Here is a 24,379-nt window from a genome sequence, read left to right as displayed (position 1 = left end):
TGTTGCGCAGCCGCCCTGTGGGGAGGGAGGGGATCGGCGTAGGGCGAGACCCCTCAGGAACCGAGAATACCCAGGTTCGGGAACCGCAACACTGGCTGGTGGTCAGCGAGTATCCCCTGTCTTACTGATTTTTAAACACCCGGGTCGTGTGCCAGAGGGCAGAGTTAGTTCGGACAGTCTTTGTCTCTGTGGAGTATCGCAACGGCGATTAAAGATGGCGTTAAAAGCTGCACTGATCTGCTTGGGGGTTAGGATCAGGGGCTACTTAGCTGAATAAGTGACCTCATGATACATAAAATATCCATAAATCTGAGATTTAGAACGGGAAGAACTTTAGAAAGACTATTATCCGACATTTTATTGTGTTGATACTTAAGTCATTTATGTATTCTGTTCATACTTTTTCTATTAACCATATCTTCTGTAGTAAGCACACACTAGTAAGTAGGGTGTAAGTTACACCCTACACTACAATTCCATGTATCCACCTCAGATTTCATAATTTTCAGAATGATGGTCCGAATACCGACAGTTTCAGTCGTGACAGGGTCCCTGGTGACAGCCACCACCACGCAGTCTGCCACGTCGCTGCCATCCCAGCCCTCACAGCTGCCTTTGCCTGCCCTCAGGTTTCCATCCCAACCCTCAGATTTCCCTTTTGGCCCTCACAGGTGTCTCACACTCCAGTTGGACGGTCTGTGGACCAGAGGGGCTGGGCCAGGTGTCTCCACAGGTGGGCTGCTGAGCACTTACCAACAGGCGTCTCAGAGTCTCAGACACGGATCTTGAAGAGCCAAATGACTAATAAAAGACCAGCAACCCCACTACCTTTGGCCACATTATGGGACTTCCCTGTTGTTTGCATAATGGTTAGATGAGGACCTAAATTTAGTCAGTCTGACTGTAAAAAAATCACAGTTTTCTTCTTTCTCAGGAGTAGATATATTCTCAATTGGTTGATGCAGCAGTGCTACAGGCCTCCCTTTCTTTGACAAAGAGCTAGCAAACAGCACACTTGAGCGACAAGGCTCCTCGTGTGAGTGAAAGCGAAGTGCAGGCAATCTCTCTAAATTCATACAGTTTGGCAGGAATTCCTTCAGACCCCTTGTGGTTGTATAGCATGAGGAGAGAACTCCCTCTGAAATTTTTATTGCTGCTGAAGATTAATGTGAAAAATCAGGGTTGTCCAATTTGTTGCTCAATAAGTGCAGCATGGGTTATATTATCATAGTTTTCTTCAGGGCTGGAGATAAAAGAAGGAAGCAAAAAAACGACCTATGATGGGACGGTTCAACAGGGACTGAAAGGCATCATCCTGCAGTTTACATCTGTCCAGTCATGATTTGGATAGCCTACCTTAGATACTAAAGGAATATTAGAGGACAAAGGCTGTAACCAGTTTTATGTTTTAACTTAGAACTGCTCTGGTCATGCTACAAAATGAAGGCTGACTTGTTTGTTTTTCAGATCAGCTAAACTGTTAATGAGTGCTGAAAGCAGTGAAGAAGATATAGATGACATTATTGATGAAATCTGTAGCGACAGCAGCTTCACCAGAACACCTGTGGTGAGTAGGAGTCTGGAGAAATCCAGAATGGATGAGGTTCAGCGATGGAGAGAAAAGCACCATAAACTAAAACTGGTTTAAAGCAAAATAGGAACTAAAACAAGCTGTAGGATAAACTTGGAAAAAAAAGCAGAAAGGAAAATGCAGCAGTCCTATAGTGAGGAAGAGGAGAGATACAAGATGGTCTTACCTAGGCAGTAACAGGCAATTAAAGCAAATGCTAGTTCAAGATAGACCATAGTGTTAATTATCACAGAGTCACGGAATGGTTGAGGTTGGGACCTCTGGAGGTCATCTGATCCAACCACCTGCTCAAGCAGGACTATCTGGAGCTGGTTGCCCAGGACCACATCCAAATGGCTTCTGAATACCTCCAAGGGTGGAGACTCTACAGCCTCTCTAAGTAACTTGTTCCAGTTTTTGACCACCCTCTCAAGAAGTAAAGAAGTTTTTTTTTCATATGTTTAACTGGAATTTCTAGTATTTCAATTTGTGCCCGTTGCCTCTCCTCCCCACTGAGAAGAGTCTGGCTACATCTTTATTCTTCCCCATCTTGTATTTTTATGCATTGATAAGATTCTCCTGACACTTGTCTTCTCTAGGCTAAACCATTCCAGCTCTCTCAGCCTCTACCTGTATGGCAGATGGTCCAAGTCCTTAATCGCCTTCATATGGTCCTTTGCTGGACCCACTCCATTATGTCCATGTCTCTTTTTTACTGGTCACAGCACTCCAGTCATGTGTATGAGGCCATATCTGGAGGACTGTGTCCAGTTCTGGGCTCCCTAGAGAGATGGAGCTGAAGGCTCTCCAGCAAAGGGCTGTGGAGATGATTAAAGTGACTGCAGTATCTTTTATATAAGGAGAGGCTGAGAGAGCTGGGACTGTTCAGCCTGGAGAAGAGAAAGCTCCAGGGGGATCTTATCAATCTGTGTATAAATACTTGATGGGAGGAGCAAAGAAGGGTCCAGACACTCCTCTGTAGTGTCCAGTCTCAGGACAATATGCAGTGGGCACAAACTGAAACACACAAGATTCCATCTGTACACAAGAAAGTACATTTTTACTGTGGGCATGGTCACACACTGGGACAGGCTGCCCAGAGAGGTTATGGAGTCTCTGTGGAGACCTTCAAAACCCAGCTGGACACAGTCTTGGGCAAGCTGCTGAAGCTGACCCTGGCCTAGATGATCTCAAGAGGTTCCTTCCGACAGAAATTAGTGTGATTCAGTCTCACTAGTGCTGAGTAGAGAGGAAGGATCGCCTCCCTGCACCTGCTGGCAATGTACTTCCTAATGTAGCCCAGGATGCTGCTGGCCTTCTGTGCTGCAGGGGTACACTGCTGGCTCGTGGTCGACTTACCAGCGACCACATTTCCCATGGCCTTCTCTGAAAAGCTGTTTTCCAGCTGGTCAGCCCTCAGTGTGTTCTGGTGCATGAGGGTTATTCCTCCCCAGGGGTGGGAGTTTGCATTTCCCCTTAGGTGAACTTCAAGAGATTCTTCTCAGACCATTTCTGCAGTCTGTTGAGTCCCTCTGAATAGTAGCGCAGTCATCTGGCATGCCAACCACTGCTCCCCATTTTGTATCATCTGCAAATGACTTCCATCATTTGACAGCAGGAGGTGGAGATGAAGCTGCAACTTTACATTGTCAAGACAGTCAGAGTGATAGAAGACATTGAAAACAGATATTAATTTAGGTATCATTGGTAGAAAATTTTGTTATTTATACTTTGTAAACCCCTATGCAGATTCATTTATTTTTCTGAGTGACGTTGGTTTTGCTTTGTTTGTCTTTGATTTCTTAGAGTGGCTAAATCTGAACCAACCAAAAACACTTGTATACCACAATATGTATGTCTGAGTGAGAGAGAATTATGTCAGTAAATTTGTATAATTTTATTATTTTATATCCCTAGGACTTCCCATTTAGGATCTAGAATTCCAGTATTCTTGAAGTCAAACTGGTTTTTGTGCAGCAAATAAGAAACTTTTCAAAGACACTTTATCTTTTTTAATAATACAAATCCTTGATGTGTTTTCAGTAACACAAAAGCTCAAGAACACTGAGGGAGAAGATTCCTAAATTAAAACTGTTTCTAAAAGCAAAAATTATTAAAAAGAGGGCATGAAATACTAAGTCTTGATTGTAAAGTCAAAGTGATCATGTGGTGTTGGATTCCTTCAGGCAGAGCTGGGAATTCAGTATGGGAAGAGAAGCCTCGCTCTTCATTTATCTGTTACTTCAGCAGCTTTTGTCTCAAAGAGCCTCACGGAAACTTGAGCAAGAAAATTGCCAGATTCTTAGTCCCCTTTTGGTGTGACTGGGATTTTGTGGCTCCTGATTATTAAGTAGAACAGAATATTGTTACCTTGCTGTAATGCTGCCTTTTATTCTTTGATTGCTTTTTAAATAGAAATTGAAGTCTAACTCTGCAAGTCGCACACCTGAAAGCAATAGTGCTGTTATACAAGCTCACAGGAAAAGGTAAGTGAAAAATGTTTTATCTAGTTGAACATAGCTTGATCATAACTTGTCAGTCTGATAATATTGCTACTGTTTAATCTGTGTTGACATTAACTAAGAAAAAGACTGCTTAGAGAAGCATTATTTAAAAAATAAAAAAATAATTTTGAAGAATTACTAATGTGCTTTCATGTGGTCAAAATTAGTTGTTATAAATTTATTAACTATTTAAGTTATTAAACAGCAGCATACTTTGCCTTAGGGGCATATACATTTATCAAATGCTGCAGTATATAGTCCTGTATATATTTGGTATAGACAGTGGTTGTCATAAAGTTTTTCTTTGAACACCTTGGTAATGAAAATTTTAAAATTCTATAGTTTATAGGCATTTGAATGCTTTGCCTATATTTAATAAATATTATTTTAGAAATACCATGCTGTTAAACTAAGAGACGTATTGTACTACTTTCTCCAAAATGTTTTGCTATAATTTGCTGGTTTTTAATGAAATCCATATAGATGCTGTCCAGTGTACCTGGGTGGAAGCTCTTCACCAAATGGCATAGGAACAAATACTTCAAAAAGGTAGGAAACATGAAAAGTTCTGCTTGCTTTGCCATTATTTTTATTCACAACTGTGTCTCCAGCGTTCTGTGTTTGAACTCGACAGGACAGCCCTGCATTCATCTGAACACGTGCCTGCCTGTAGCTGCAGTTGAAGTCAGCTGGTCCCTTCCAGTCTTCTGTTGTTGACTCATAGATCTTTTGTTCATTTGAGAGTTGAAAGACGTGTGCAAATGAGATAAGAGACTCCAAAAGTCCAAAACATGGAGTTAAGGAAATTGCTGCTGTAGGGTATTGTTATTTTTTCTTGCCTCCCTTCAGCTTTCTATGTGATGCCAAGTATGTCACTTAAATCAGTGAGCTGGTTTAAATCATCACAGAGCCTGAACTGAAAATAGCCAGAGTGCTTTGCAACTGCAGCTGAACTCAGTAGGAGAGGTACTTTAAAGATTTATCCCCAACATCCTATATAACATTATTGCATTTCCATGTAGGATTTTTTGTAGTAAGTAATTATGCACTTGATGCATATTTGGATGCTGATCAAATGCCACACCAGGGAGGAGGACCAAAGAGAATGTATCAAGAGAATATCGGTTTATTTTATGTGTTCAGCGAGGTTAGGAGCCTGTAAAAATAATACATGATCATATAGTTAAAACACATACCATAATGAATGGGCCAGGCCAGATATGTAAAAAAAATTAATTACAGGGTAACCTTGCTTCTAGTATTTCTGAGTAAGCACTGTACTTTACAACCATTATGACCTGTGTAGCTTCTCTGATTGTAATAAGCTCTTGGAACTTTCTGTTCTTTTTTGACCAGAACGTGTGATCGACTACGTTGTACTGCTTGTGACTTCCATGTGTCACTTTTCAATGACTACATCTGGGATCAGTCCTGTGATTATCTTTTTTTCAGGTATGTCTGAGGTGGGTTTGGCGTTAAGTATTGTGTTACTGTGCTTTGGGACTTGATAGGAACAGGAAAGATGAGAAGTCCAGACCACTCCTCTGTTACCTAAAAAGGAGAGCATATGCAACCTGTTCGGTGATCAGGTGGGAAAGTCTGCTGGGAGAGGGGTGCAACACCTCCCACAATCTGTTTTCCTGCCTTTCCATTTCTTCCTCCATCATTCTCCCTCTATGCTTTTAAAAAGAATTGAAGTTTAATGGATCAAAAGGCAACTTTACTGCTGAAATACGCAGATAATCTGTGTGATAGGTTGGCCTCTCGTGTGCCATTGCAGGAAGCCTACAAAATGAATGCAGGACTGTTCAGCGTGTACTTCTCACCATTCCTTCAGTCATACAGACTGATTGTTTCAAGTCAGATTTTATGTTTTCAAGTATCAAGAATTATGCTGTCATGTTCAGTGAAAATCAAATAGTTTGATTTCTTAACAGACTTCTTTTTGAAGCAAGGTTTGATTAAATAGAGGGATGAGACTTTTGTTTTCTTGTAATATTGTGAGGTCTTTGACTTTAATTATTTCAATTTTTTTGAAGACTTAAATTAAGGAGTTCTTATTTCCAGCTTCTCTAGAACTATACCTAATGCCAAGACTTAGGGAAGGGTAGTATAGTAGGCATGCTCCTAGTACAGACACCGAATTTTGATTCCTCTTGTTTTAGTACGGGCTCTGTATGTGTCCATTACCTGATGGAGGCAGTGGGTATGTTCAGTCTGTGCTTGGCCACCAGGGCGCGTGACAGCTGGAACAGAACAGTCACAGCCACTTCAACTCCTTTTCCGTTATTTCTCTTGTATTACATGTTAGGTTTTTCCTGTATTTTCCTTTCAGTTTCGAAATTTGTATTTCTCTTTGAATGCAAATCTTGTTTCACTATTATTTAAAGCAGCATTAAAAATACAGTGCTACACTAGTCTCCTGAGATTAAAGGCTGGAAAGGTTAAATAAGAATATGATTTTTTTATTTACTTAAAGCCTAAATTATTCTGCTTCTGAGGTCTTGAAATCCATAAAAATAAGAAAAAAAAAAAAAAGACACGAAAGGCATTAGTATCAAATACTTGCAACATTGATTAAAATCTGTAATCTTTAGCTATTTCTTTTGGTTAACCTGAATTTTAAAAAGAAAACTTAAAGATTAAACATTTGCCTTCCATGAACAGATGTCTGACTTCCTTTTTCTAAAAATTCTTCCTTTGATGTTTGTTTTGGGTTTTCTTTATGTAGGTGGGCTTGTTAATGTTGGTTTTGAGCAATTCAGTGGCCAGTAATTGATGGCAGCAGGAGGTCATGAGAGCAGGGATAGTTAAAATGCTAAATTTTCACTTGTTTTTTGAAACAACTTGTTTTTGTAATAGCCATGCTGATTTTTCATTTGTTGGGGTTGATGCTTGCACAGGAATTTGATGTACATTCTTCTCTCTTACGGCCATTTCATTTCAGTCACTTCAACAATCATCCTGATGTAACAGTTTCTGATGAGAAGTTTAACTCTGTAGTTGTACCCATTCTGCATAGGGATTTTTACAGTAAGTTTGGTAAGATAAATACAATTTTTTATAATTTCTTAACATGATAATTAACTCTACCTGGTGTTCTTCCCAGATCTTTCTCTGGAGAATGATCCAGGGTCTCTAAACCCGACAGAGAACATGGCTTACAAAAACATCAATCTCCAGTTATCTGAGAATACAGCAACTATGCACCGAGATTGCTCACAGGGAAGGATTGTGTTCAAAACAGAATTTAAACATATCCCTAAATTCTTTTGTAACAGTGGTACTCAGAAATGTTCTTAAGAGCTTTTCTGAACTGAAATGGCCCAATGTATCTTTTTTATTAAAAAAAAAAAAAAAAAAAAAGCATGATCCTAAACTGAATTCACTTAATTGGCAGGAATAACATGCCTGAGCTCAGTAAACTAAGAGCGAAGATGATAAAGAAGAAAGGAGCGCGAGCATATGCCTGTCAGTGCAGCTGGAGATCCATTGATGAATTAACTGACCTCCAAACAGAGCAGCAGCTTCGGTGGGTTTGTGGTAAACATGCAGAATGAAGTCCTTTTGTATGTGGTACCTACTTCTGTGGAAACAGGTCATCAGCTCATTTCCCACACAGTTTTCTGAGAGCAGATGGAAACCCAAATACTTACATCTAGAAATAGAATATAACACCCAGACTTCAACCAGAAAACTTTTTTTTTCCATTTAACTGTCTTGCAAGCAATATGAGGAGTGGAATTATTAGAAGAAACAAACAATTTGGAGGCTAAATGAGGTTAAAGCTCATACTCAGTAGTGTTAAGGAAAGGAAGAGGAAATCAACAGCTTGGCAACAACATGGGGCAAAGCAGTCTGAGACTGTTCCTCATATCTAGCGAGAGCCTTATTTCCTATGTCTGCAAAATCTTGGACTCAAAAGGGTGGGTTGGGATGCAGCCATGACACACAAGCGTATGAATTTTTGCACGGAAATTAATACTGCTGTTCTGCTTTCCTTATAGCTGTTAATGAGCAAGTGGTTGTAGATCTCTTAAAAAATTACTGCGAAATCAGCTCTCACCTCGAAGGTTTCAGCACACCCCAAAACTTTACTTTCTTTTACCCACCAGTAGCCAAAAACTGCAGGTGCTGGAAATTTCCTTCCAGTTCCTATGGCTTTCTTCAAAGCACTTTCTGCTGACTAAAGACTTTTACCACAGTGAATTTTTTGGATTTCCGTTCAGCCTTCACTGCAAGAGGTGAACAAGTTATTGTGCAATTATTAAATATTGTGCAATTTTAAAGAGATTCTGAGGAGTATTTGACTCTTTATCTATATTTTCTAGGGAAAAAAGGCTCAGGCTTTGAAGAGTGAGAAAATATATATCCCCACTAACATTCAAATTTGGATTTTTTTCAGTTTCACTTAGCTTTCCCTTCAGCTTCACTTCAAAATCCTACATATTCAGAAAGTGTAACTGTCCTGTTTCAGCACACTCCCTTCCCCCAGTAACACTGTAAAACTACTTCCAGTATCATGTTACTTGGTGAATTGTCTTGATTACAGTTAATGTCACTATAGTTTATGAGTTCTTTCTTTTCATTATGTATAAATAACATAGGAGATGGATTTGGGTTTTGTGCAGGCAGAAAGGAAGCAAAGGATTACCAGTCCTGGCAATTACTACATTGAAAGGTGTCTCAAAATGGGAAAGATGTCAGTATTTTTGCTATGCGGTATGTGATACTGTACAGATAAATCTAAAATTACTTACTTTGTACAATTCAAGCTACACAGAGACATTTGTTTTTTTGTGAAGTTTTGCTTATGGCCTTAATCTGTACATTGTCAATCTGTTATTTTTCTGAGCTTTTCCGAAACAATTGCATGGTCTTTCTTTCAGAGGTCATCTCTTGACTCTCTCGCTTTGTCTGTACCCCTCTGAAAGAGCAGATCCTGGTAGTGACCAGAGGCATAAGGTACTCTGCATCCTGCTCACCTTCCCCCTCCCTGGGTGCTTTTTTTAGAACCTGCAGAAGAGCAGCATGTGCATGGGAGGCCTGGCAGTGCTTGTGTGCGTAGTGCTTTTTCAGTGCTCTGGAGTGCATGTTCCAGTGCCACATGGGGCCTTGCTAGTAGGTTCAGAGGTGAGTTGGCTTTGGAGAGGTACTACTGGGCATAATGGTCATGTATTGTTTTCAGTGCAGTTGAAGTTTCAACTGCTAGAGTCTAACACTGCAGGTTCAGGAGAGAGAGACACACAGAGATGAGTTGATTAATGCTCAGTCAGCTGCTGGAAGAGGTCTGCTTGCCTTTCTGTCCTTTGTGAAGAGAGGGCACCCATGTGGACTGTAAGCAGCAAGTGTTCCTGGGTTTTCTTCAGGTGGGCCTCAGCAATTTCTATTCCCGGAAAATATCGGTACTAATGATAAGAGAAGAACCCGGCAGTAGTATGTAATTTATTAACAGCTCTAGAGAAGAGGAAACCTACTTTCCATTCTTCTTGAAGAAGAAGAATGCATTTCAAAAGGTGCTGTGGTGGGTTGACCCTGGCTAGACGCCTGGTATCCACAAAAGCCGCTCTACCACTCCCCCTCCTTAGCTGGACTGGGGAGAGAAAAGAGAGCAAAAGGTTTGTGGGTCAAGAGAAGGACAAGGAGAGATCATTCACCAACTACTGTCACAGGCAAAACAGACTCAACTTGGGGAAAACTTGATTTAATTTATTACCAATCAAATCAGAGTACGATAATGAGAAATAAAAGCAAATCTTAAAAACACCTTCTCCCACTCCTCTCTTCTTCCTAGGCTTAACTTTACTCCTGAGTTCCCTACCTCCTCCCCAGCAGGGGCACAGGGGGACTGGGGGCACAGCCTCCCTCACCACGGTCTGTACCATGAGCTGCAAGGGAATCTCTGCTCCAACGCCTGGAGCACCTCCTCCTTTTTCACTGACTTTGGTGTCTGCAGAGTTGTTTCTCTCACATCTTCTCTCTCCTCTCTCTGGGTGCTGTTTTTGCAGAGCAGTTTTTTTCCCTTTCTTAAATATGTTCTCACAGAGGCACTACCACTGTCACTGATTGGCTTGGACTTGGCCAGCGGCGGGTCCATCTTGGAGCCGGCTGGCATTGACTCTATGGGACATAAGGGAAGCTTCTAGCACCTTCTCACAGAAGCCACCCCTGTAGCTCCCCTGCTACCAAAACCTTGCCACACAAACCCAACACAAGTGCTGAGCTGCCTTGGCTTTTGTGTTCCAAGGCCATTTGAAACGGATGACCAGGTAGCCCCACAGGATGTTCTTCTGGCCTGGATTTGCACTGGAACTGTGCTGCAATGTAGAGAACAAGTTAGGCTTGCAGCTTGTGAGCAGGAAATGAGGAAAATCCTAACACCCATCTCAGTTCATGAGACCAAGACTGACATGACTTGGAAAAGCAGCATGTTTCCTGTACCCTGTTTTAAACAAGCCAACAGAAATAGTCACTCCCTCTGGAACAGTTTGCACTACCAAGTGTGTGGAGCAAATCATGCGGAAACAAAAGTTCAAGACATCCATTCTAGTGATTTTTATGACAAGAAGACAGCCTGCAGCACTTGAAAAGTGGAGGCTAGGAAGGGATTGAGACGAAAGGGCTAAGAGTGTAGGAGAAGTGAAAAGGATTAACACCAGTATCTACTGACAACGTTAGTCAGCATTTCTCCTAGGTTACCTCATCCCTCAGTCTTCTGTTAGCCTGGAGAGTTGTAGAAAGAGAGTGATTGTTGTCAGGCAATTATATCACTAATGCCACAAAGACTGTCCTCCAAGCACTGAAAATGTTAGAAGATAATCTTCATTGGTAATTTTATGTGGCAACCTGTGTATTCTCATGAAATCATCGTGTTTATTCAAGTGTCATTACTTGTTTCTGGCCTTGGCCACAATGCTGGGATATGACAGCTCTTTGTCCAAGTGAAGTTTTCAACATGTGCAGAAATAGTGCGTATTGTATAGGTTTTCATTACAGAATTTAGCGTATTTCCAGATCTGAGGATAGTTACTGTGTCATTAAATATAATTATTTTGCTGGAAGGAGAAGTGGTATTAAGTATTTTATTTCCCTTCCTTTGCTTTCTTCAGTTACGTATTACAAGCCATTCCAAAGTCCTCAAATAAATAAGAATGTAAAGAAACACAAAGCTGGAGCTTGAACGTTAATTTGATTAAGGTACTGTAAGATTGCACAAGATTTTCAAGACGTAGCCCAGACCCTAAGCGATACTTCCATGTCAGTTATCTGAGATAGGATTATGTAAAGAATTTTGTTTAAGAACACCGTTCAGCTGTTGTCAAACGGATGTACTGGAGAACAGTTTTGCTAAGTATAAATGTGACCATTGTTTTACTCCTGTTTTTCGCTTTGGAAGTAATAATACTGTTTCTGTTTGTGAAATGGCCAAGGTGAAAACTTGAGACTTTCATTTTGCTTGGGTGATATGCTTGGAAATTTTCTAGCCCGCAGCATTAGTCTGCAGCAGATCCCTCAACAAAACAAAAGCAATGAAGGATGACCAAATGAGAATCCACGCAAAAGCATTCACTTGGAAATGTAGTCAGTGGTTTAATGTCATACCCACTTTTCCAGGTCTGTGTTCCTGCAGTACTTCTGGATAGGAATCCAATAATACATTTTGAGACCTTTTCTTTATCAAATTTTAATGTGCTCTTCTAACTGTATCTCACTTGTTTTACTTGCAAACTATGGAGGATGTCCAGCCTGGATGCTGAATATAGCTCAGAAGCGTAATTGTTGAGGATCTTGCCCTGCCATAGTTTAACTTACAGAAGCATAATAGCATTGCATATTTCAAGCTCTGCACTGTGTAAAATTGGATAAAGATTTTTTTTTTTTCTGAACACCCATTTCAGTTTTGTAGTGAAGGTATCCTGCAAATGCTAGGCACTGGAGGCTGCCACTTGCTGAAAGACTGCTCGCTTCTCTCGTTTCCTGACATATAAGCCGTTGGGTCATATAATCAGCATGTGTGGTAGTCACACAATAGGGGAAGGGCTGTGTTGGTACCTGCGGAGGCAAATTTTTCTTTCTGGCAAGCTCTTTTTGCACAAGACCTGACCAGCTTTGTCTGTTGTGTGACACTCAATAACCGCAGAGAGACCCACCTGGAAGCGGGTGGAGTAAAGGAGTGTCAGGTGCTGCACATTTGTGAGGGCCACGTATGATGCCTGGGACTTGGCATGTGTGCTTCGAGGAAAGTATTTTTCACATGTTGACACTTCAATAAAATGAAAAGTTGGAACAAATCTGAACTGTGTGTTGTGTAAATTCTGTTGTGCTGTTCCTATCCAAGAGAAGCCATATGAAAATGGTGTAGGACCATGTTTTCTCTGTCGGGAGGGTTATGAGATGCCCTTAATACAAAAACATTGTCCAGCTCATAAGAAACAAAAGGTAGTTGTGTGTGTTTTCTCACCTCAGTGGGGATGTAGCAAATACCTGAGAAGTAAATGAGCTTTAACATTGTATACCAGATAACATGAGGAGAGCACATTAAATTACAGAGAAGGTGGATATGTTTACCACATTTCTTGGGTGTTTACTTAGAATAAGAGGTGGAGCCAGCTGCTGTGTCCCCTGGATCTTGCTGTAGAAGCTATTCTTAGTACGAAGAAGTTACTCTACAACAAATCCTGTTTCTCCATCATGAAGAAATGCTGCATGGTATACATCAGAGTAATAGAAATAAATATTTCCTATACTCCAGTCTGGATTTGGACTCCAGGTGTTGGTGCTACTCAGGAGGTCATTACTTCCTGGATTTAGTGGGCAGCGTGGACTTGGTGAGAACACACAGAAAACACCCACTGCCCCAGGAGTGCTCCTGACTTACGACTTGCAGTGTGACAGTGCACCGTCAGAAGGTAGTGCCCATATATGTTTAATTCACATTGATAACTTTTATTCTGTTCTGCTTTAAATGTAATTTGGGGTAAAATGTGATTATACGATCTAGTCTGCAGAGGGCAGACCAACACCGCTGAGTGTTATAGTTCAGGCTTCTGCTTCACTAATAAACGCTCATATTTTTTTCTGGAATAATCTGGAATAATCAGGTTTACATTGAACGGACCTAGGCTTCTTGCATTTATTTTCTGATGGTGTAATTGTAAGTGGGATAGCCAGACCTGTGGTAACCCCACTTGATTTTTCTGTGACTTCATCCAAATGGGCTTCAAGTGGTCCTTGACCTGAAGCAGATTCACTTTTTCAGCTGTCAGCTAAAGAAGCTTTAAAAAATATGTATGTGCATGTGTAAACATAAGTGTATGTATGTTTGTCTTCTAACAACCTCAGTGAAAGAACTGAATTGCCTTCAGGATTTGTCTTTCACCCTGTCCAAAGTAATTTTCCCTGAAATTGTTAAGTGGTTTTGGCAAGTAGAGGTTGCATACTCTAGGATTTCATAATGTCCAATACAAAAATTTTATAGCACATCACTCAAGATGTGAAAAGATGGCAGATCTTAAAAAGCAAACGGTAAAAGGCCAAGATTTAGAAATGCCATAAAAATTGTTTCTGTGTCAGAAAGCCGTGTAGAAGACCGGAGATGCTGCAGAGCAGTCTGAGTATCGGCAGTGAGAATCATCCACACACCTGCATCCTGCAGTTCATCGGCCATGAGCCCTGGCTGAGGTTTTGGGGAAGAGTGAGTTTAAAAGGTTGTGTGAGCTGCACATTTGGAAACATCCTGGCCCCCATGAACACACACATGCACACAGACACAGTGCAGCTCTTTGAGTCCAAACTCTCTTCTGGTTCTTTGGGAACCCAGTAAGTGTGAAAGGCCAAAGCAGATTTATAGTGGATGGAAGTAAATGTGATCTCCGATAACCGGTGAAGTCGTGTCTATTTCTGTAGAAGTGATGACAGGGCTTTTAACTAGAAGCACAAACATATTTAAAGAATGAAACTAGTGTTTTCTTCTTTTACTGGTAAAATAGGGAGTATCATCTAAATTTAGCCTAGCTACACCACGGGTATATTTTTTACTTACTTCCTTCCCTCTAGTAGGAGAAATAATTGAGCAAAAAGTTTTTGTAGAGAAAACAGGAACAAGCAAGGCTGAGTAACACACTGTGAGAGGTTGTATGTAGAAATGTTTTGTGAAAACATTTGTTCAGAAAAGAAATAAGCCATTGGGTTTTGTTTGTTTCTAAACTAAAGAAGACACACCTAGGTGAAAGAAACAAAAACAGTATACTGTATGGAGAAGTTTAATCCCCACAAACAATTTGCCAAAAGTAAGGACAAAACGTCACACGGGAGGTGCCCTTTCTAGCAGTTTTTTAGGACTGCAATTCCAGGGGCTGGCCCAGAGACAGGACTGAATCCATCCCCCCGCCATCCGCTGCCCTTCAGTCACTTCCATCCCAGGGACCTGAGCTGCGTAGGGAAGCAAAGGGCAGAAGTGCCTCATCGTAAGAGGGTAGCTGCTTGCTTCCACATGAGGATGCTGTCGAACACGTGAGCTGAGTATGGCTCATTTGGGTTTGGGGGTTTTTCCTCTAAAATTTGTGGGAAGGTTTTCCAGATGGTTTTTTGAAAGCTGTTTCCTGGCGATGGGTTTTAGATACAAGTGCTCAGGTGTTCAGATAGATACTATATTTAGCTATTATAGACAGATATAGGAGCTAAGATATTCAGAGCTGCTAAAAATCCTCTTAGCCAGTGGTTTATAACTGTTATACAAATACAAGCAAATGATCTTGAAGTTTTTAATAGAGTTTAGTGAAACTGAAACCCTGACACCCTCAGAGCTTATACTAAAGCACTGGGAGGCAGAGAGGGGGAAGACATTTTCATACTGGTCAAACAATATTCTAGCTCCAAGTACTTTAAATAGATCTATTTTAAAATGTGTTTGTTTACAGAGGGTAAAAAAATGTTAACTAGCTCTTGAACTGTGGTAGGATATTTATTAAGTAGACAAAGAATTTTTCAGTCTCTATTTAAAGGCAAGCAATATGGCCTTAGAGTCTAAGACAATGCTATGTATGTGATAGTAATTAAATACAGTGAGTGTACATCTCTCAGCTACTGCAAAGCCGCTTTGGAATACTCAGCAATCGGACTGGGATAGGAAGCCCGTGTCCTGACCACCCTGATGTAAACAACATTCACAGGAAGGGGGGAAACAGCTACCAGAGACAGGAAGGTTGGATTTAGCATCAAACTCCTTATCTAGGCAGAGCGGGCTGCTCAGGATGCTGGTAAGAAAAATGTGTACAAATTGCTCTAGCAGACTGTGATGCTGCCTGGCCCTTCCTGGGAAGACCATCACATTGATGTAATCAGAGTACAATCTTGTGCAGCAGATGGGTTTAGGAAGAGATTATATCCTGGGGCTGGTTGTCCAAAATAATGCTTTCCACAGTGTATTTGTATTACGGTTTCATTCAGTCTCAGTCACCGTTCCTTGCAGGAAGAGATTAATCTTCATGCTGAAGTAGGAGGGTGTGAGTCTTTTAAAAATAAAAGGTTTATGATAGTAAGAGTTACTATTAGTCTTATTAGCCCTAAAGAAATATAAGCCTTTCCTGAATCCTAACATGCACTGCAATATCTGGTTTAATTTTTAGATTAGAATTTTTATATCAGAGCTGGCACAGCTATGGTTCCAACACGTTAGAGATAAAAGCTGTTGCAGCATTGTTTTACATGCTTTGAATCAGTGAGGCGTCTTGTCTACAAGTGGAAGATAAACAGCTTCAAAACATTCTTTGCAGTGTAATCAGTTGCTCATTAACATATGATGCCCAGTTTCCTTTTGATTTCTGGGTATATGTTGGGAAATCAATCTGCTTCGAGCCTACAGCACAGCAAGGCACCATCCAATCAATACATGCTCTTCAGTGGCTGAAATTAAGAGTTAAGACAAAATTGTAGCATCCTCTGTATTGACTTTCTTGTGAATGATGACTCTCATTTCTCCAGTCTTCCCCAAAGTATGCTGAAAAATTATTTCAGATTTTCTCAAAACTTTATTCAAGCTAAGATCGAGACCTGGAAACACTTTAAAGCAGTCTTTTAGTTGCATCTTCCCACACATGTCTAAAACACCTCTTTTTATTTTTTTTTTCCATGCTAGATATATATTTAGTTCAATTCCAGTAAGGAAGGCTGGAAACAATTAAACTGTGAAAAGGAGAGTGGTATAAAGGAATCTACCCATGTTCTGAAGAGCAATAAAATATATCTGCCCTGGGCAATTGCAAAGCGAACATTCTGGTTTTGAATTGCTAAAACAATTTAAGCCAAGAAGATATTGGGGTCCATCTGTTCTGCTGGCTGAACACGGGTACCGCCCATCACCAGTCTCCCGAGCGCAGGAGGATACAGTGACACAGCCGTCAGCAGTCTCAGCACCCAGAGCATCCCGCCAGGTGTTTCACGCCAGGGTTGCTAGTGTAAGCTAAAATCCTTAATCGCTCTGTTTTTGCAAAGGATTTTTTTCCCCTGCGGTATATTGGAAATCCCTCCTAAAACCTGGAGAGCATTACTTCTTTATAAAGAATATGTTTGTGAAGTGGATAATTTCCAGATGTCAAACGGTTTCTCAGCCCTTGCAATAACAATTCGCTACTTGGGGTTCTCGGCCAGCACCGGGCACGTGGTTACCCTGGGTATTTTCAGGATCCATCGTAAGGCAAATGACACCTTTAAATAGGGGAAAAACAAACAGCCTAATAGGCACCTCGCAGCAGAGAGCACCTCATCAGGTCTGTCCCAACACATTCTCACGTCATTGTTCGATAGGGTAACAGGCCATAAAAAACCCAAGCAGCTACTTTCCTTTTCTGTCAGATGTTGCAAGTTACTCATATTTCCTGTTCTGCTATTTAAAGGACTAAGGGCTGAAAATGGGAGTTCATTAACTTGTCTGAAATGAAATATTTTCCAGGTTTGAATGAATGACATGAGCACAGGCCAGGAAGGCATCTCCGAGGAGCGGGTAGTGCCTTCTGCCCTGAGACAGTACTGACCCTCCTGGAAGCTCAGGCTGAACCCTGCTGCACGTTGCCTCCAGAAATCTCCCTCCAATCTGCTGTGGAGCTGGATATGGCATACACCAAAAAAAAAGAGAGAGCAGGAGTTTCCCTGCTGGCTGCCCAGCAGGTCCGAGGAGGGACAGGAGGAACACCCCTCTGCCCTGCTCTCCCTGATGGGTTGGGCTGTAGTTTAGCCAAGAACCCAAGTATGTGGGAGAACACAGGAGAATTTCAATAAGCTAACCCCAGCGGTATTTAGGCACCGAGTCCCTCTCTGTATTTTTGACAGTCTCCCCTTAACTGAGCACATTCACACTTTAACCATTGAAAAATAACACATAGCTTCCCACAGTTTTTTTCTTTCCTGTCTGCTGTTGTTTTTTTTTTTTTACAGCCTTGAAACTATGCTTATTCATCCTTCAGAAGAAATCTTATCTCAGTGCGGGCAGCCTGGGAAAAGCTCAGGGCATGCTCGCAATGCAAACTCTGAGGAAGTCAGTTTAGTTTCTCAATGAGTCTAACCAAGCCAACTGTCGCGTTCGACAACCATCCTCCTGAACTTTTGATGGAGAAAGAGCTTGCTGCTCTGGGACGCGCGGTGTGTGGCTTTGGGCCCCAAGAGGTCACAGGCCACATCTGAGAGGCCCAGGAAGGGTAACTAAGAAAAGCAAGTCTGTTGTCAGCAGCCTTAAATTTTGTCTGTACTGCTGGGGGGGAAAAAATGTACGGGTTTGCAGATTGAAAGGAAGGTCTGGGAGCAAGGCCACAAGTTGGGCAGCAGCAGCTGTTGTGTTTTTCAAAATATAGAGGCAAATTCTTCCTGAAACGCAAAGATGTGTGCAGGAAAATCTTTTCACTCAAATATATTCTGACTCAGCACCAGTATTTAAACTATAGACCATAAACATACGTGTGCACAAACCTCCTCACATGGGTTCCTGCCATCCGGGTAGGTGTGGGTGGGCACTGAGGAGCCTGTTTTCTGGGAAAGCACACCCTCGCTCTGCCAGGAAGCATTAATGTGCAGCACTTACCCATCCTGACAACTACTGCGCTCAGGTTTTGTTTTCATGCACCTTAAATGCAAAGAAAGGGGCTCCCAGCAGGAGCAACTCCGTGGTTGCTGCCAAAAGAGTAGCAATGGATTTGAAAGGGGAGGGAGATGGAGGATGCTGCCTGGGAGATGAAAGCCGGCAGATCCTTCCACACCTCCTCCTCCCCTGAATCCCACACAGGTAGCAGCAGGGATCTGGCGCTTGACCTTGTGAGAAGAAGGAGCCTGGTCAAGCCACGAGTGTGCTGAGTCTGGGGAAGGCAGCCACCAGTAGCCAGAGAGGAGGGAAGAGGAGAACCAGGAGGCAGGCTGCATTTTTAAAAGTTCAGGGAGTTCACACAATGAGTAGTCACATGCATTGCTTGCCTTTTAAAATCTCTCCATAAACTGTTAACCATTAAAGAAAAAAAATTAAAGATCACACCTCTTAATGAGGAAAGCAAAAAAAAAAAAAAAGATAAGGAACATAAGAATTCGAATAAACTACAGCCACAGCCTAAAATCAGTGTCAATAAAATGTGGTCCTGACCCAGGGATTTTTACATCTTAAAGCCCTGAGAAATTATCTTCATTTGATTCATAAAATAAATCAACATGATAATAGTTTTGAGAGGAGTTAATGCTAAAACAACATATGCAGGAGCTGAAACACCTCCCAGCAGGGCGTCCTGACACAGTTGTGTAATGGGGATAAGTACAGTATTTCTTTGGAGCATTAACCTGAATTAAAGGATGAAACGGCTGGGCAGCTGGGCAGGGATCAAGTGACACTCCTTAGTAAGTATTAGAGAAATGGCAAGACCATCGTTTAAATACAGAAACTCTCACTGAGGAGCGCAGCAGTTTTCTTGGAAGGGATTTCTTCTCTCTGGAGGACCAGACGGGCTCTCAGGGCAGCCGCAGCTGGGGAGGGGTTCAGCATCCCCACCCCATCATGCCTGCACCCAGCGCTTGGAGGGCACAGCTCCAGTCTGGCACCGCTTACCCCACGGGCTGCAGTGGCTCTCCGCAGAGCCGAGCGGTGCTTTCCAGGGACAGCAGCTGGACGAAGCATTAGAGACTGATGCAAAACCAGTTTATTGTGTCTATTATGCAGCTGCGTTGGGAGTTACATACCTAAATCCCTGCGCATCACGGTGAGGGAGTGCTCCCCGCGCAATGCTGCTTGTTGTCAGTAATCCTCTCAACTCGCTGCTCGAAATACAGCTCGCAGCAGTTGCTGCTGCATCATGGAAGAAATGCGGTATGCACCAAGGTCACGTAGAGCCTGATCTCCTTCTGGGGTCAGCCCTGGGGTCAGCCCCTGTAAACCAGGGTGATGGCTGCTGCAGCCAGTCCATCCCGCTGGAGGCATGCCTTCCCGTGAGAGCAGAGGCTCAATAGGATTAGTCCAGATTTTCCTTGGGGAGCTAAAATCTGCATTTAGCCAATAGCACATACACAAATGCCATTTGTTTGAGTTAAAGACACCATGTTTGCTTCAGTTCAAGAGACACCTCCAAGGAACAAACCTCTCCACAGGCTTTCCAACTTGAAAATTTTAAGATGCTACTGCCTGCGTGGGACCTGTAACAAACTGTGTCCTTGCAGAACTGTCTTGTATCTGGCAAACACCGCTGCTATCATCAGCACAAACTTAACCCTGTCACCTGCATGATAACACTTACTCCAAAGGCTGCCCACCAGTGTGGTATTAGCCTTCAGTAAAGGGCAGACTGGTCCTTATACAAGCATATTTTTAAAGCACATGTTCAAATTATAGAAAAATGACAGTCAAAGGTCTTGTCCCCTAGATGAGGATTTTGAGGCTCCCCAGCATTGGCTCACTCTGTTTCCTCACTGCACAAGCAGCCCCTGGTCTGCCAGGTTTCCTCTGCTGCTGACATCAATACAGCTCCAGGGTTTTGCTGCAGTGACTTTCAGGGTTGTAACTTTTGGATGGGATGAGCAGGTCTGGCACACACATGTCCACTCAACCATCAGGGGGGCTGCTTCTCTCAAAAGCAGCTCCCAGAATCGCAGCAGAATAAGGCCTGAGTCAAATGGTGTTAACACGTAATCACACACTGAAAAAAATCTTCCTTTGCCGCTGATTAAAGGCAACATGAAGACATTTGGCTGATGTGTGTTCCCTTAAACTGATCATGTGTCTGAGCACTAAAACATCCTGCAACTAGGCAAGGCAAGCTGGCTCCAGGACAGCTTCCCACTAGGACCAGTTTAACGTGTGCAGGGGAACAAGTGACAGTGCCATTGCTTGGTTTAGAGCATCCTGGTTCCGACAAACCTGCTGGGATGATTTTGCATCATCCCTTTCAGCTCTGTCTAGAGCTAGGAAGCCAGAAATAAGAACAGTCATCCAGACTTTGATATTCTTCTATGAAAACTAGTTTAAGAGTCATACCTCAGGAGCTTATCTAAATGTAGAATTGCATTAATTCAACAGAAACAATTAAACTAATTGAAGCTTTTGCAAAACACTGTGCACGTACTCCCACTTGCATTTTAACCAGGTGTCTTTCATACCTGCCTCCACTATTGCTTGCTCCAGTGGTTTTCAGTGTGTGCTTCCTCCACCTTCAGTCGGGTCACAAAAAATAACTGAGAAAAGCAGTTTGGTAACAGGTTTGAATTCTTCTGGGGAAAGCACTATAAAGTATCTGAAGGAACAACAAATTTTGAAAGATTAAAAAAACACTGGCTTCTTTAGTTAGTGTAATGTATGTGCAGAAGGACAATGCACAAGCTCTTTCTATCCCACCAAACAGGGTAAAAAAAGATACTTTTAAATGTTGCCATTTTAAATTTGCAGAATTTTTTTCCTTACAAACAAAGTAGAGAGGATGCATTTTTGCTTCCTATGATCCGTGCCAGCTAAGTGGCCCACTTGTCCTTTTCTCCTCTCTGGAGCTCCAGGAGTGCTGCTCTTCCTCTTGGCACTTGTGTGCACCTCTCCTGCTCTTGGTCCTTGGCTCGATGGCTGTCTCCAAACAGTGAATTTTCCACGAATTCTGTAGCCATGTGGTCTGCGCAGAGGGGTCCTCACTAACTTGACCACAAGCAACGGGGCACTCAGAGCAGAAAGCCCCTTTAGGACACAGCAGGGTACATGGCCCGTGGGATGCTCTGCCCACCATTGCTTGCTTAGACATTGACACTGCAGCAACTTTGGAAACAGCAACTTTACAAACGTGCTGGATGAATTATGTACAGGTTTGAGCTATTTCTGATTCCCTCTGGAAATACTCAGCTTGCAGAAGAAAAGCCAAAAACTGTAAGAGGCCACAGATCTTTGTTCATTATTTTGGTGCTCTACACCCACTCTGCATCCCATCCCTGCTACAAGGAGAACTGGGATGCTCAAAAACGTGAGGTGATCAAAACAGTGAGGTGAGTATCGCACTAAGAGAGAAAATAAAATCCAGAGCCTGGACCTTTAAACGCCACGTGTGCCTCTCCCAGGAATGAGGTGCCATGGAACTGGGAAAAAGCGCCTGCCAGGATGGATCAGGCCCCGTTTCTGGCCGGGGATGCTCATCAATGCCTCTTTCAGAGCAGCAAGTTGAGCATGAGACACCTGAGCAAACATGCCCACGCTTCCAGGCTGTTTGCATGTCCCAGGGTTTCCGGATGTCACTCCCTTGCCTCCGCAGGTGCCCCCAGCTTGGCAGCAGTCCGCTTCGCACACCACACCAGCGGGACCCACATCTTTACCCAAATCCACGAGCTTTAGAGTGGTTTTGAAGCAAGTTTAGTCTCACGGGTACTGACTGTGCTAGTCCTCTGTGCTTCAGCTGCTCTGATCTGCTCAGGGACATGAGCGCTGCTTTTTTTCATCAGAGAAATGGCTGTAGCAAAAGAAAAATCATTCCTTTGGTTTTCTTCCCCTCTCAAGAAGACTTTAAAAAAGCAGACTTTCTGTGGCTTCAGCCACAAATCCTTCTGAGGTATTTTTCAACCACAGCTTCTGCAATAGTTTGCATGTGCCACGGGTGCTTGGCAGGGTGGCGTTCGCTAGCGGGCGCAAGGGGAATGCGAGGTGCTGTATTTAGGTTTTCTGGCTAAGTAAAAACATGGTAAACAAGGGACGTTCCTCTGAGCTTGCAGGACCTGCCCTTCATCCCCACCGGCAGGCTCCTCACCCCGTGCCCTGCACTGCCGTGAAGATTTTCTGAAGCCAGTGCCAGGGTGGGACATCACTAGTGTCAACATCAAGAGAGGCGCTTTGGCCCACCCAGAGGCTCTGCAGAGCACCCGTACGGCAGAGCTGCCATAGGTGCGTTGCTCTAAAAAACAGCTATGGAATTGATTTTACTTGTGCTACGGTGACTTGGAGGGGGTAACGCTGGGGAGGAAAGTCTGCATGTTTGGGGACAAGTGTAAAATCAGGTGTGCCTTTGACACATGTTCAAAGTGAGTTTGTCCCAGAGATGCCCAAGCTTCCATATGGGCCAAGGTGGGGGACTTTATTTCCCCCACTGGAGAAACTCAGGGGTGGCCAAACTGCACCCTAGCCCAGCTCTCCTGGCCATGGCTCACAGCAGTGCCACCAGGCAGTGCCCACCTGGGGCTCAGCACCACCTCTTTGCCCCAAGGGGACGGGACAGGGACCAGGAGCTGGCACTGGCACCTCACCCTGGAGCGCCCAGAGGAGGATGGCGCGGGCTTGCTCTCGGCCAGCCCCCATGTTGCACGTGCCCGGCTTGATGGCGGTGATGTTTAAAATTACCACTGCCTTCATGCTGAGACCACACGATCTTCCCTGACATCCAGCAGCATTCCCTGCTTTTGTAGGTCCAGCTGAATGTGAGCTCCACGAAGTACGCACCGTGCCAATTAGTGCTAATCACTATTTACTCCCTGCATCCCTTCCCGTCTGACTGCTTACAGCAAGTTAAAATAAATGAATAATATTTAAATGAAGAGTGCATTTGTGATCCCTAGTAATTTCCCTTGAAGTAGTTATGATGAGCACACTAGCCAGTAGTAATTTATCACAATGCTTGTAATTTGGCCAGGATTCAGACAGGAGAACCTGTTTTCATAGCAGCTAACAAGCAGTGGTGTGTTGCTGCCCTTACCAGCTGTCCCGTAGCTGCAGCCTCCCCAGAACAGAAGCCATGAACGTCTGTGTCTCTTGGCACGTGCTTCTGGTTAGAGAGATGATACTTTAAAAATAGTGAACAGAAGCCATGAACGTCTGTGTCTCTTAGCACGTGCTTCTGGTTAGAGAAATGATACTTTAAAAATAGGCCAGGCTGGTTATGATTCAGCCCTAGCCACCACAAACAGTCTTTCTGTTTCATCAAGGGTGGAGCAAACATCTGCCCATCTGTTCCACCTAACGCCGCACAGCTCAGGTGCATTAAATAGCACCTGGAGCCCAGGGATGTGCTCATAGGCCTTGCCCTAAAACTCAGGGCAGGCTTAGGAAACCAAATTATACCATGACCTTGCTTATGAATCATGCTTACAGCTGTTTCAGGTTACACAGGTGCTCCTGGGGTTCCCTCTGTGGTGGGGACTGGCTCGGCAGCACCACGGGCTCCAATCCAGCCCCAGGAGTCAATGGCAAAATGGGAAGCCAAGGGAAAAGGGCTGCAAGAGGTTGGAAGAATCCCCAGATCCACACAGGCAGTTGGGGTCTGCGCTCACCCCACCTCAGCAAGGCAGGAATTAAATTAAAACCTGGATTATGAAGGCTGCGTGGGCTCTGCTGACTCCCACCAGGATGTCAGACAAGGAGGCTCGCCTTGCTAGCCGGAGAAACAGCAAGCCTGGGAGAGGAAGCTAGGGCTGAGATTTCCATCCCGTTCTTGCCAGCACACCCAAATGCTGGAAGGGAACATGCTCACCCAGAAACCGAGCAGGAACTGCTTTAAAGGGGTAGCGAGAGGATTTGCTTGTCAATAAGCTCCTGTAATTTGAAAGAGTTTGTCCTGGTGCGGGTGAGGACAGAGGGCATGTACCCCTAGGGGATGCGGGAGAATGTGCCACATCTCTCCTATGGCTAACGATGCTAAGCTTCTGATAGAACCATCAGTTAATAATAGCTAACAGGAAAATGAAGATATTTACGTTTGGTGGTCTCAGTTGAGGCCATATCATAGGATCATAGAATCATTAAGGTTGGAAAAGACCTCAAGGATCGTCAAGTCCAACCCAACACCACCTAACTCACTAACCCATGTCCCTAAGCACCACATCTACACGT

The 24,379-nt window shown here is 43.2% G+C and overlaps 1 protein-coding gene across 1 annotated transcript; it reads left to right on the top strand.

Moving 5' to 3' along the window:
- Window positions 1–1,467: 1,467 nt before the first annotated feature.
- Window positions 1,468–7,634, top strand: LOC104464533 (chromosome unknown open reading frame, human C8orf37; the record flags this gene model as incomplete). Its single annotated transcript, XM_010077304.1, has 5 exons — window positions 1,468–1,567; window positions 3,986–4,056; window positions 4,558–4,623; window positions 5,431–5,526; window positions 7,475–7,634. Coding segments are annotated over 5 exons (493 nt in total), but the record flags the coding sequence as incomplete, so codon positions are not given.
- Window positions 7,635–24,379: the final 16,745 nt, after the last annotated feature.

The sequence above is a fragment of the Pterocles gutturalis genome, unplaced genomic scaffold, assembly GCF_000699245.1.
Source record: "Pterocles gutturalis isolate BGI_N339 unplaced genomic scaffold, ASM69924v1 scaffold4096, whole genome shotgun sequence".
Taxonomy (NCBI): domain Eukaryota; kingdom Metazoa; phylum Chordata; class Aves; order Pterocliformes; family Pteroclidae; genus Pterocles; species Pterocles gutturalis.
The sequence above is the reverse complement of the archived record's forward strand: the minus strand, read 5'-3'. Positions and strand labels throughout refer to the sequence as shown.